Source organism: Macaca fascicularis, chromosome 16, assembly GCF_037993035.2.
Source record: "Macaca fascicularis isolate 582-1 chromosome 16, T2T-MFA8v1.1".
NCBI lineage: Eukaryota > Metazoa > Chordata > Mammalia > Primates > Cercopithecidae > Macaca > Macaca fascicularis.
In genome coordinates this window covers 18,179,014-18,193,527 of record NC_088390.1, presented here as the reverse complement: position 1 = coordinate 18,193,527, position 14,514 = coordinate 18,179,014, and the positions used below count along the sequence as shown (strand labels likewise).

The window sequence follows — 14,514 nt, the reverse complement described above, 5'->3', positions numbered from 1 at the left end:
CGCCCGGCTAGTTTTTTGTATTTTTAATAGAGACGGGGTTTCACCATGTTAGCCAGGATGGTCTCAATCTCCTGACCTTGTGATCTGCCCGTCTCGGCCTCCCAAAGTGCTGGGATTACAGGCTTAAGCCACCGCGCCCGGCCTATTTTATTTTTTAAAATTATTTATTTATTTATTTTTGAGACGGAATCTCCCTCTGTCGCCCAGGCTGGAGTACAGTGGCACCATCTCTGCTCACTGCAAGCTCCGCCTCCCGGGTTCACACCATTCTCCTGCCTCAGCCTCCCGAGTAGCTGGGGCTATAGGCACCCGCCACCACGCCTGGCTAATTTTTTTGTATTTTTAATACAGACAGGGTTTCACCGTGTTAGCCAGGATGGTCTTAATCTCCTGACCTCGTGATCCGCCCGCCTTGGCCTCCCAAAGTGCTGGGATTACAGGCGTGAGCCACTGCATCCGGCCAGGAGTTCCTAGTCTTGGGAAATGGCAAATATTCTTGGCCCCCAAGAGTGGTAGAAGCTGCCATTTAGATGGGAAAGGAAAGGGGTCTGGGCAAGGGACCCTTGCGTGGTAACCGGAGAGACTAAAGACGAGAAGGATCTCTCCAGAGCTTCAGCACCTACAGCCTGAGACACTTACACGAGGCCCTTCTGTGACCAGGTGAACGGAGAGTCCCAATAAGAAACACTCAGATGTCATCTTCTGCTACCTTGGCACGATGCAGGCTATTAATCTGATTTGATATAAGGAAAATAAAGTTCAAGGAGTAAGATTCCTCCCCACTGAAGAGATGAGCAGCATGGGGTCCAGGAGCATGCATGGTGGACCCTAATGCAGAATGGATGGTATGGGCAGAAACATCAGGAAAAATGTTCTGGGGAAGGTGGTTCCCTCAGGGAGTAAGGCAGGCCAAGGTCAAAAAGTGGGAATGAGCAGGGCTGGGGGGATTTCCCGTGGACTCTGCCTGGGGGCTCTGCAGGTCTGGCAGCATCTCCAGCAAGCAATATGGAAGCTGGACAGGTCACAGAGGCCTGGTTACACCTGAGGTTCTCCTGAGGGATCTGGACTTGATCTTGTGGGCAATAGGAACACTTTTAAGGTAAAGAGAGGCCTGACCAAATTTGAATGTGAAAGCTTCTCCCTTCCCAACTTTCTATTTTTATTTATTATTTTTGTTGTTGTTGTGGAGGTAGAGTTTTTCACTCTGTCACCTAGGCTGGAGTGCAGTGGTGTGATCTCAGCTCACTGCAACCTCCACCTCCTGGGCTCAAGAGATCCTCCCACCTCAGCCTCCCTGGTAGCTGTGACTACAGGCATGCACCACTGCGCCCGGCTAATTTTTGTATTTTTTTGTAGAGATGGGGTTTTGCTATGTTGCCCAGGCTGGTCTCCAACTTCTGGGCTCAAGTGACCCTCCCACCTTGACCTCTCAAAATGCTGGTATTATAGATGTGAGCCACCAAGTCCAGCCCCAACTTTCTAGAATTCTGATTCCATCCATCCTTTGAGCCTACGAGGATCTCCAATCCACTTGTGCTACCACCTTCATCTCCTTGAATTCCATGGTCTTCACTTACTTCACTCCCTTGCACACACGACAACTCCCTGACTCTTTGCTCACCTGTGCTTGCAAAACCACAGGCCTCTTCCTACTCTGCACCTGCACCTCGGCTGGGAGCATCCCCATGCTTGCTTGAGGCATGCTTGACTTCTGCATCCATCCACTCTCCCTCTCCTGGACAACCATCTTGCACCTTCTTTCTCCTCAAAGGCCCAATACCTCTCCCCCATCCTCATCCTCAGGAGGCTTGTCTTCCTTGCTCTCGAGCTCATTAAGAACCATTGAAGAAATGAGACAAGAACTTCCACAAACTTCCACTTGCCAGCATTGGCATGGCTGCCTGTTTCCAGAAACAAACTCTCAGTGCTTCTACCTGAGCCACCCCTTGTCCTACAGCATGAACTTACTTTGCTTTCTCCTGGGTCATTTTCAACAGCATACAAATATATTGTCACACCTCCCTTGGGAAAAGTAAACAAAACTCCTCTTGCTGTTCTGAATTTTCTAGTTTTGTATAATGCATCCCTACTGTTTCTGAATTAATGGTTTTTTTTTTAATATTTTCGATTCAACTTTTGAGTATAATTTACATGCAGTAAAACACACCATTCTCCAGTGCATAATTCAATGAGTTCTGACAAATGCATAGGGCCATGCAGCCACCACCACATTTGACACGCAGAACATCTCTATCACTCCAGAAAGCACCAGCGCCCCACTCACTCCTCACCCCAACTCGGCTCCAGGCTGCCACCCATCTGCTTTCTATCACTACCGGTTAGACGCATCTTTTCTGCGACTTCATCTGAATGGAATCACGCAGCATGTCGTTTTCTGTGTCTAGATTCTTCTGCTCAGCATAATGTTTCCAGATTCATCCGTGTTGTATGTATGGCTATAGTACATTTCTTTTTATTACTGAGAGGTGTTTCATTATATAGTTCTACTATAATTTATAATAAATGGTTACCTAGAAATTCATTAAAATTTGGCAATGATTCCTTGGATATCACACCAAAAGCACAGGCAACAAAATGAAAAAAAACATAGATAAATGGGATTATATCAAAAAGAAAAACTTTTGTGTATCATTAAGGCACTATCAAGAGAGTGAAGAGGCTGGGCATCGTGGCTCGCGCCCGTAATCCCAGCACTTTGGGAGGCTGAGGTGGGCTAATCACGAGGTCAGGAGTTCAAGACCAGCCTGGCCAACATGGTGAAACCCCATCTCTACTAAAAATACAAAAAATTAGCTCGGCTTTGTGGCAGATATCTGTAATCCCAGCTACTCAGGAGGGTGAGGCAAGAGAATCACTTGAACTTGAGAGGCGGAGGTTGCAGTGAGCCAAGATCGCGCCACTGCACTCCAGCCTGGGCGACAGAGTGAGACTCCATCTCAAAAAAAAAAAAAAAAAAAAGAGAGAGAGAGTGAAGAGACCCCACAGAATAGGAGAAAATATCTGCAAAGCATGTATCTGATACGGAATTAATATCTAGAAAATATAGAGAACACCTACAATTCAGCAACAATGAAACAATTTACCTGATTTAAAAATGAGCAGGGGGCTGGGTGCAGTGGCTCGTGCCTGTAATCCCAGCACTTTGGGAGGCTGAGGCGGGCAGATCACTTGAGATCAGGAGTTCAAGATCAGTCTGGCCAAAATGGTGAAACCCCATCTCTACTAAAAATACAAAAATTAGGTTGGCGTGGTGGTGGGCATCTGTAATCCCAGCTACTCAGGAAGCTGAGGCAGGAGAATCGCTTGAATCCAGGAGGTGGAGGTTGCAGTAAGCTGAGATCATGCCACTGTACTCCAGCCTGGGCGACAGAGGAAGACTCCATCTCAAAAAAGAAAAAAAAGGCAAAGGACTTGAATAGACATTTCTTTTTTTTTTTTTTTTTGAGACAGAGTCTTGCTCTGTCGCCCAGGCTGGAGTGCAGTGGCGCGATCTCGGCTCACTGCAAGCTCCACCTCCTGGATTCACACCATTCTCCTGCCTCAGCCTCCCGAGTAGCTGGGACTACAGGCGCCCGCCACCACACCCGGCTAAGTTTTTGTATTTTTACTAGAGACGGGGTTTCACTGCGTTAGCCAGGATGGTCTCGATCTCCTGACCTCGTGATCTACCCGCCTCGGCCTCCCAAAGTGCTGGGATTACAGGCGTGAGCCACTGCGCCCGGCCTTGAATAGACATTTCTCCAAAGAAGATATACAAATGTTGAATAAACACTTGAGATGATTTCTCACCATCACTAATCATTAGGAAAATGCAAATCAACATAGTGAGACTCCATCTCTACAAATATTTTGGAAAAAAAAAAAAAAGCTGGGTGTGGTGGCATGCATCTGTAGTCACAGCTACTTGGGAGGCTGAGGCAGGAGAATCGCTTGAGCCCAGGAGGTCAAGGCTGCAGTGAGTCATGATTATGGAGTGCAGAAATGCCACTGCATGACCGGGCACGGTGGCTCATGCCTGTAATCCTAGCATTTTGGGAGGCCGAGGCAGGCGAATCACCTGAGGTCAGGAGTTCAAGACCAGCCTGGCCAACATAGTGAAACCCCATCTCTACTAAAAATACAAAAATTAGCCAGGAGTGGTGGCGGGCACCTCTAATCCCAGCTACTTGGGAAGTTGAGGCAGAAGAATAGCTTGAACCTGGGAGGCGGAGGTTGCAGTGAGCCAAGATCGTGCCATTGCACTCCAGCCTGGGCAACAAGAGGAAAACTCCGTCTCAAAAAAAGAAAAGAAAAGCCACTGCACTCCAGCCTAGGTGACAGAATGAGACCCTGTTTCAGAACAACAACAACAATTACAGTGACATGTCACTTCACACCCATTAGTATGGCCATTATAAAAATTTTAAAAAGGAAAATGGGTGTTGGAAAGGATGTGGAGAAAATGGAATCCTTGTGTACTGCTGGAGAGAATGTAAAATGGTGCAGCCACTATGAGAAACAGTTTGGTGTTCCTCAAGAAGTTAAGCATAGAATTATATGATCCAGCAATTCCACTCCTAGTTACGAACTCAAAATACTTGAAAGCAGGTACTCAAACAGATACTTGTATACCAGTGTTCATAATAGCACAATGCATAATAGTTAACAGGTAGAAACAGCCCAAATGTTCAATAGATGAATGGATAAAATGTGTTATATACATACAGTGGAGTATCAGCCATAGCATAGAAGGAAATTCTGATACATTCTACAAGTGAAAAAAAAAACCAGTCACGCAAAGATAAATACTGCATGATTTCATTTCTATGAGGTATCTAGACAAATTCGTGGGGACAGAAAATAGAATGGTGGTTATCAGGGCTAGGGGGAGGAATGGGGATTTAGATAATGTTTACTGAGTCCAGAATTTGTTTGGGATGATGAAAAACTTCTGGAAACAGTGGTGATAGGAACACAATGTGAATGTACTTAACACCACTGAACTATACACTTAAGCGTGGTTAAAGTGGTAAATTTTATGTAATATATATTTTACCACAATAAACAAAACCTCATTACATATAATTTGCAGCAAACCCCTCCCCCTGCAGACAAAACCAAACCAACAACCCATTTCTAGCCCACTTCCCCGATAGCTACTTCCTATTTATTTCCTTTCCTTATGCAGCAGAACTCTGCAAACTACTCACCAAGCTAAAATAAGCGAGAGAGAGACTGACACTCCAAAACAAAGAGTTTATTTGAGAATAGCAAGGGGTTGCAATCTGGGGTATATGGTTGGGAAAAGGGGAATGAAGCTTTTAGAGGTAAAAAGGAGAAGTCCGTGTAAGCTGTTTTGAGACAGACAACATTGGTCACAGGGGCTTCTCACAGGCTCCAGTTCCCAGCTCCCTTGCAGTGTGGTGACTGTGTGAATGGCTCAAAGCCACATTCAGTCCACCAACACCACAAGCCTGAAAGCCTTTCTCTCATTTCAGGGTGGGAGGCTCACTTAGTTAAGCTCAAAGCTTCCTGTGCATTGGAGTCACCCGGGGAGCTTTAAAAACATGGACAGGTTGTGAGGACTGGTCTGGGTGCTGCCTGACATTAAATCAGCTCCCATGTGCTTCTAAAATGCAGCCGGGTTTCAGAAGCACTGCTCCAGGTCAAGCCAGTGAGAAGGCATGGAGATGGAGGGGCTGTGAAGCCATTATAGAGAGAAACCATGACTAATGCATTGAAAAATGAAGTGAGCTAAAAAATCAGAAGGAAAAAAATGGCGAAAATAAACTTGAATGCAGCATGTTTCTCTACAAATGAAAAACCTTACATGTTTTCCCTATGTACAAATAGGGAGTTTCAATCTTTCGATGTTCTGGAAGAAAAATCTGGAGGGAAAAGCTGTTCAACTGCAATCCAACTTTGAGGCCTTTTTTTTTTTTTAAAAATATGTCAAAGCCGACTGCCTATTTCATTACTGAGCAATTTTAATGCTTCCCTTCCCAGGTGCAGTTCAGATGTGTGGAGACAGCATTCTTTTTTTTTTTTTGAGACTCACTCTGTCTCCCAGTCTTGCTCTGTCACCCAGGCTGGAGTGCAGTGGCGCCATCTTGGCTCACTGCAAGCTCCCCCTCCCGGGTTCACCCCATTCTCCTGCCTCAGCCTCCTGAGTAGCTGGGACTACAGGCGCCCGCCACCGCGCCTGGCTGATTTTTTGTATTTTTAGTACAGATGGGGTTTCACCATGTTAGACAGGATGGTCTCGATCTCCTGACCTCGTGATCCGCCCGCCTCGGCCTCCCAAAGTGCTAGGGTTACAGGCGTGAGCTACTGCACCCGGCCAACAGCATTCTTACAGTTTGCCTTTTGTCCTGTTTTGCAATTGGTTTCACACTTAAAATTTACACAATTTCTACTATTTCTACAGTTCCAATAGATGGCCTAAAAACAAAGCTAAGTAAAGGTTATAAATCGGGGATCTAAGAATTGAGAAATGAGAGTTTTGCTATCGCTGTTGTAGACATGTTTTACTCCTGCATCATCCTCAGTATCTACAATGGTGCATTTGCATGCAGCAAGGCTCAGTAGATACTTTTTATTTATTTATATTTTTTTGAGATGCACTCTCATTCTGCCACCCAGGCTGGAGTGCAGTGGCGCGACCTTGGCTCACTGCAACCTCTGCCTCCCGGGTTCAAGCGATTCTCCTGCCTCAGCTTCCTGGTAGCTGGAATCACAGGCACCCGCCACCAGGCCCGGCTAGTTTTTGTGTTTTTAGTAGAGATGGGTGTTTCACCATGTTGGCTAAGCTGGTCTCGAACTCCTGACCTCAAGTGATCCTCCCGCCTCAGGCTCCCAAAGTGCCAGGATTACTGGCGTGAGCCACCACACCCTGGCCCAGTAGATACTTTTAATATTATTATTAAGCAAGAATAACATTTTACATGTTATTCAATTTACAATTATTCAATTTACAATGTGCTTTCAGGAGCATCTTCTAGAATCCTCAACAGTTCTTTGGTCCAGATAGAGGCTTTCCACTTTTTGGGTGAGGGAAGTTGGGCTCAGGGAGGTTAGCTGATGCACCCTGAGGGCAGATTAGGACCTAAGGTTGATAGGTGGAACCCAGGCCTCCCATGACTTTTCCATTCAACAAAACGGCCAATAAATGGTGTCTTGGCGGGGTGTGGTGGCTCATGCCTGTAATCCCAGCACTTTGGGAAGCTGAGATGGGTAGATCGCTTGAGCCCAGGAGGTCAAGACCAGCCTGGACAACATAGGGAGACCCCCATCTTTACAGAAATAATAATAATAAAAAAAATTAGCTGGGCGTGGTCGCATGCCTGTGGTGCCAGCTACTTGGGAGGCTGATGCAAGAGGATCGCCTGAGCCTGGGAGGCTGCAGTAAGCTGTGATAGTGCCACTGCACTCCAGCCTGGTGATTGAGACCTTGCCTCAAAAGATAAAAAGAAACAGTGTCTTAAATCCTGAGTCTAGCACTGTGAACAGTCTATTCCTTTATTGACACCACATCTCATGGGAGAAAAAAGCTTATTATTGTTTAGACAATGAAATCAGAAAATACACACAACAGGGGAGCTTTGCCCTGCCACTGATGTAAATTCGCTTAGCATCTCAACTTGCTTAAAATTTAGACCTCAATACTTTATACGTTTCCTCAAAACCTCACTGATGTTTCCAGCCGTGTTCCTGCAAGCCTCCTAGGGAGGTGGGACCTGAAACGTAACAGAATGGTTGGTCAGAATAAACTGTAATGGCTGATTTAGGGATCCTGCTGTTTGGGGGCCCAAGTGCTTGTGCTTTGAGACTTAGGCATCTCCTCTGAGGACCACAGTCACAGTGTCGAGGGCACCCCAACTGCACTGCCTGTACCCACACCAGACCGCAAAGCAGGCTTTGGACAGATACCTCTGCCTGCATCTTTTCTCTGTGTTAAATAGAAATATAAACCCTTCACATATGCCAAACAAACAAACAAACAAAAAGCTTCCACATTTCTGAAGAAATACAGAAATTAATAAAATGGAGCTCAAATAGAAGTGCTGAGCAGCTGAAAACATTCAGAATGAAAAAGGAGCAACCAGACCACTGCAACAGCTGCCCAGAGTGGCCCTCGGCTTGCCCCGGCACACAGAGGTCTCCGGCTGGCCCTAGAGAGCTCCACAGCCACAGGCCCAGGGAGGACTGGTTTCCTCTAATGGAGCTGCTTTGGTTTACAAATAGGACAAACTCACTGCTTAAATACCTTTATTATTTTTTAAAAATTATTTGGACATTGATAGCTCTGCAAAATACTTCTCCCATCCCAAACCCTCAAACTCTTTCCACATGTCCTCCATAAAGAAACAAAATATTTATACTTTGTGCCCATTCAAGTCTAATTTTTAAAAACATTTAAGATTCAAAATCAAATATTATTTTTCTTTCCCACAACTTGTTAGTAATTTTAAACCACAATGAAACACAGTTAATGGCATTTCTTTTTAAAAATTAGCTTATCAGACTATCTTATGAGAAAAAAAATCAATTCAAGGCCTTAGTGAGAATATTATATTCTCTGTTTCTGAAAGCAAAAGACATTGAAAAACCCCTCTGCTCCTCTGGAGTTTGTGATTTCAACATAACCAACAAAACCAGCACACAGATTGACTTCCTACTTAACAGTAGGCATTGCTTCGTTACTTTGGGACTGCAGCTGAAACGCTATCTAAACTTGAAAAGGGTGGGTGGGTGGAAGTCCAGCACAGAAGAGGGTCGAGGCTGGGGACAGCAGAATGGAAGCTTTCTGAGCAGTGGATTAAGAACAGCCAAACCCCTAGGATCCCACCTCATGGCAGGCTTGTTTGGGGTGGAAGACAGTAGAATATCTGCAATCTGCACTAATTTCTTAAGGATGGATACAAGTGTCAACCAAAAATATTGCACATAGTTTCAGAGGCATGTAAACCACTGAGAAGGTTCAGGAAAGCATAACTACAGATGAAGACAATTCCCCAAAGTTCCTTCAGGAACAGAGAGAAAGAAGTTGATGTTGGTAACTCAGGGGTTACTAAGAGGAGGTGGAAAAATCCTTAATCCCTTTCCTATCCTAAGTGGGCAGACTTTTAAGCGAACAAATCTTCTCATAGATGTGTCTGAAGGATCTAGTAAAGGTATCACTTCTTCATTTTTCCCAGTACAATGGGTGCAGTTCATTACCTGGGTAAAGAAGGAAAGAAGAAATCCTGCAATAGGACCTGGCTTGTTTGTCTAGAACACAGCAGTGTTTGCAAATGGCCCTTCCTGCCCACTCAAACCACTACTTGGAGCCATAGCATGAGCCCCAGACGAGCTCCAGGGATGATCGCCGGACCCAGCGCCCCAAGGGGAGGCCTATATCCCTCATAGGCCTGGAAAAATGCAGAAGGTATGGACTCACATGCCATGAGGGGAGAGCTGAAAAGAGTGGAATGGCACGAATGGCAGGAAGGAGAGCACAGCCCCACGGGCTCCTTCACTTGTCCATCAGCTCAACAAGGCCACAGTGAGCATCTCCTCACGAGAGCAGCTGGGCTTGACCAGAGCCAGCCCTTCTGATGCCCTGTTGAATTTCAGGATTGAGGAGACTGTTCTGACTCATCTCTGGGAATGAATTATTTTTCCCTTTAAGTCACTGGGCCAACTTTTTAGGGTTCCAAAGCCCTGACCTTACTGAATGGGTGGGCTGCCCGTCTGTACACAGTCCTGGGATAACAGATTTTAGATACCACAAGTGCCCACTGGCTACTTTCCCAAATACCTCTGCCTTAAGGCTTCCCCTAACATTCAATCTCAGTAACATACAGTACATATGTCAATAAAATGAAAGTCACTTCTTTTTTTTTTTTTTTTTTTTTGAGACGGAGTCTCGCTCTGTCGCCCAGACTGGAGTGCAGTGGCGCGATCTCCACTCACTGCAAGCTCCGCCTTCCCGGGTTCCCGCCATTCTCCTGCCTCAGCCTCCCGAGTAGCTGGGACTACAGGCGCCCGCCACCGCGCCCGGCTAATTTTTGTATTTTTAGTAGAGACGGGGTTTCACCGTGTTAGTCAGGATGGTCTCGATCTCCTGACCTCGTGATCCGCCCGTCTTGGCCTCCCAAAGTGCTGGGATTACAGGCGTGAGCCACCGCGCCCGGCCGAAAGTCACTTCTTTAGAAAAGGTTTCCCACTGCTCATCTCATCTCACTGAAGGGCTTCATGTTCTCTTATGCTGCCTGCCCGTGGATAGGTAGCCTCCAGGTTGCTTTGCTCCTGGGGGTTATGATGCAATCTTGTTTTTAAAGCTTTTCCTCTTGTATTCAGAGTAAGTCTTGTAAACCACCAGAAAATGCCAATTCCCCAAAGCCCTACCCATGTTTGCGGGCTACAACTGATGCCAACCTATTAAGCTTTTTAAACATTTAAAAAAACAAAACAACACACACACACACACACACACACACACACACACACACTTTGGCACGTGAGCCTCGAGTTATTTGAGCATGTTCACGTTTCCCACCCCTTCCCCTGTCCCAACATTTCAGAGTCACTGTTTTCGGAGAACGACGACCCCTTCTGCCTCATGGAAGGCTGCCGCCAAGCACTGCTGTTTTGAGTAGCAAAAGGAGGAGGCACAAATGCTAACCTGCCCCCAAAAACAGTTCTTGTGTTGAGCACTATAATTTAGGCAATGCTGCAAAACTTTTGTACCAGGATGACTAGTTTCAAAACTGCTGGTTGATTAAATATACATATACATATAGATATCAATATAAAAATTACTAAGTCAACATTTGCTGTTTTCAATGTGAAAACGATAAAATGTAATTCTGAATAATTGTGCATTTGCCACAGGGTCCTCGTTAAAGGGACCATAAAAATAATTTTGTAATAAAAAAACTCTTATTTTTAAGTTTAGTATTGCCCTCAAGTTCAAAAGTTTGGAGCAAATGTACTGAGTAAGCAGGACTGGAATCTGTTCCTGCCAGGGATCTGGAAGCCTTAAATTTAGTGATCCCTGATGGCAGGCCCAGGGAACCTGACAGCCACTCACTAGTTTTGCACTGTTAACAATATAGGGCTCAGCAGCGCGCACTGACCCATGACACAATCAGCACTGAAGACTGAGGCAGCCCGGCAGGGACCGGAGCCTCCGCCTCTCGTGTTGTTGGTGGCTGATGCTGCTGCAGCTGGCCAACTCCCTGCACAGAGCTCTGGGGGGCACAGAGGTGCTGGGGCTCTGCCTTCTCTTGAGCTACCAGACAAAGCAACTGGCGGGGGGTAGGGGTCTAGGGCCTGGGGATCACTGAGCACCAAGGCTGAGGGTGATCCGGGAGCAGACCTTCTACTCAGCTGGAGGCGGGACGGAGGAAGGAATGGGCATTTCAGTGATGTAGAAGTTAGCTGTGCAGGAAGGAAAAGTGCGTTTAAGGTAGCTTAAAAACAGGTGAAGACCAAACTGCCACTGAGGGGAGGAAGAACGAAGACCGCTCCCTCCACCTGCCCCACGGGCCAGCCATGCTCCTTGGATTCTGTGGGTTAACATTCATGCTTTGTGATGCGAGTCTGCTCGTGAAGAAACAGGAACACACTTCTCCTGGTTCTGGCAGGTACACAATTTTCTCGGCAAAGTTCTTTTTTGCCAAGTTCAGTTTTATTTGGTTGCTGTTCTGAACCGTTGTCACCGGAATTCATAGATGGGTGCACTGTGTTCAGGAACATGGGTTAGATTGAGGGACTGATACCTGCAAGGGGGAGCAGACAGAAACGGGAGGTAGTCATCTAATGCACCCTGAGCAAAGGACATTAGTAACCCCTCAAAAACCAGAGCACCCGACAAGTCACATACTTGGACTGAAATGCACATTCATTTCCTATTTCTCAAGTTGAACCTAGATTGATTTCATTCATTCTTTCTTTTTTGGTTAATCCTCCTGAACCATGCACAAGATGAAATTTTTTTTCATTCTGTTCTAATCATGAAGTTAACTATGGTATGTCTAAAAGGAGACCTCAATAAGCTCTGGGAGAAGATATAGACCCACGCCCCAGCCCTAACCTCACTGGCTGCTCTGCCCTCTCCTGCTGTAGCACGTAATGCCAGGCTGTCATATCCTAAGAACTTTACAGCTAGCACAGGCATAAACCAATTCTCATGGTATCTAAAGAGAGTGTAGAAAAATTAATTTCACTACTGCCTTAAACTGTATTTTACCTTTCATTTAAATTTTCTCACTTTCCTAGGTACAGTATTAAGCTTGGAAAAGCCAGGCGTGGTGGTACGCACCTGTAGTCCTAGCTACTCAGGAGGCTGAGGCAGGAGAATCGCTTGAACCTGGGAGGCAGAGGTTGCAGTGGGCCGAAATTGCACTACTGCACTCCAACCTGGATGACAGAGCGAGACTTCATCTCAAAAAAAAAAAATGGCTGGGCACAGTGGCTCATGCCTGTAATCCCAGCACTTTGGGAGGCTGAGGCAGGTGGATCACAAGGTAAAGAGATCAAGACCATCCTGGTGGTCTTTCAAGCTTGGGAGGTGTCTACCTCCCCTGTTGGCAGGTGCTCCAGGGAGTCATGTAGAGGGAGGAGAAAGAGAGGCAGACAATCTGCACGCTGGGATGACAACCTCGGGCACATTTAGAGTCAATGTCTGGCATGTTGGCTCTCCCCTACTTGTTTCACATAGGAGTGTGGAAGAACGTAGGAAAAGGGGGTTTACTTCTTTTTTTTTTTTTTTTTTGAGACAGAGTCTCGCTCTGCCGCCCAGGCTGGAGTGCAGTGGCGTGATCTTGGCTCACTGCAAGCTCCGCCTCCCGGGTTCACGCCATTCTCCTGCCTCAGCCTCCCGAGTAGCTGGGACTACAGGCGCCCGCCACCTCGCCCGGCTAGTTTTTTTGTATTTTTTAGTAGAGACGGGGTTTCACTGTGTCAGCCAGGATGGTCTCGATCTCCCGACCTCGTGATCCGCCCGTCTCGGCCTCCCAAAGTGCTGGGATTACAGGCTTGAGCCACCGCGCCCGGCCCAAGGGGGTTTACTTCTTACCAAAAACAAATTATCAGGAAAAAAAATGCATTAGCCATCAAGAATATGCAAATTAGAACTACACTCGAATACTGCTTCACATCCACTAGGGTAGCTATAATTATAGAGACATGATAACAAGTGCCAGGGAGGATGTGGAGAAACTGGAACCCTCATACACGCTGGTAGGAATGCAAAATGGTGCAGCTGCTGTGGGAAACAGCTTGGCAGTTCCTCATAAAGTTATATATAGCAATACCGTATGACCTAGCAATTTCACTCCTAGGTATATGTCCAAAGGAATTGAAAGCAGGAACTCAGATATACCCATGTTCACAGCAGCATTATTCACAATCGCTAAAAAATGGAAGCAATCTAAGTGTCCACTAAATAATGAATGGATAAATAAAATGTTGTATATACCGGCTAGGCGCAATGGCTCACACCTATAATCCCAGCACTTTGGCATTTGCTTTGCTTTGTATTTGCATAATGTTTCGAAGGTTCATCCATGTTGTACCATGTATCAGAACTTCTTTTTTATTGTCAATTAATCTTCTATTGTAGGTATATACAACAGAGTCTGGCTCTGTCGCCCAGGCTGGAGTGCAGTGGCACGATCTCAGCTCACTGCAACCTCTGCCTCCCAGGTTCAAGCGATTCTCCTGCCTCATCCTCTCAGGTAGCTAGGACTACAGGCGTGTGCCACCATGCCAAGCTAATTTTTGTATTTTTGGTAGAGATGGGATTTTGGCAGAGATGGGGTTTCACCATGTTGGCCAAGCTGGTCTCGAACGTCTGACCTCAAGTGATCTGCCCGCCTCAGCCTCCCAAAATGCTGGAATTAAAGGCATGTATCACCACGCCTGGCTGACTTGTACACTTTAAATGAATCATGTATGGTATTCAAATAATATCTCAGTAAAGCTATTATTTTATTTTATTTTATTTTATTTTATTTGAGATGGAATCTCACTCTGTTGCCAGATTGGAGTGCAGTGGCGCGATCTCGGCTCACTGCAACCTCCACCTCCCGGGTTCAAGTGATTCTCCTGCCTCAGCCTCCCGAGTAGCTGGGACTACAGGCATGTGCCACCACGCCCAGCTAATTTTTGTATTTTTAGTAGAGATGGGGTTTCACCGTGTTGGCCAGGATGGTCTTGATCTCTTTATCTTGTGATCCACCTGCCTCAGCCTCCCAAAGTGCTGGGATTACAGGCATGAGCCACTGTGCCCAGCCATTTTTTTTTTTGAGATGAAGTCTCGCTCTGTCAGCCAGGTTGGAGTGCAGTAGTGCAATCTCGGCCCACTGCAACCTCTGCCTCCCAGGTTCAAGCGATTCTCCTGCCTCAGCCTCCTGAGTAGCCAGGACTACAGGTGCGTACCACCACGCCTGGCTAATTTTTGCATTTTTAGTAGAGATGGGGTTTCACCATATTGGCCAGGCTGGTGTCGAACTCCTGACCTCGTGA

At 46.3% G+C, this 14,514-nt stretch overlaps 1 protein-coding gene across 2 annotated transcripts in view; it reads right to left on the bottom strand.

The window, feature by feature from the left end:
- Positions 1–8,251: 8,251 nt before the first annotated feature.
- The window catches only part of GID4 (GID complex subunit 4 homolog), a 30,383-nt gene continuing 24,120 nt past the window's right edge, over positions 8,252–14,514 (bottom strand). Inside the window, exon 6 of one of the 2 annotated variants that reach the window (XM_045376255.3) lies at positions 8,252–11,765. In XM_045376255.3, coding sequence (XP_045232190.1) covers positions 11,702–11,765 — 64 coding nt within the window. In that variant the 3' untranslated portion in view covers positions 8,252–11,701. Of the gene's footprint in view, positions 11,766–12,295; positions 12,406–14,514 lie in introns of those variants that run through there. The other variant, XM_045376254.3, reaches the window with a different exon arrangement.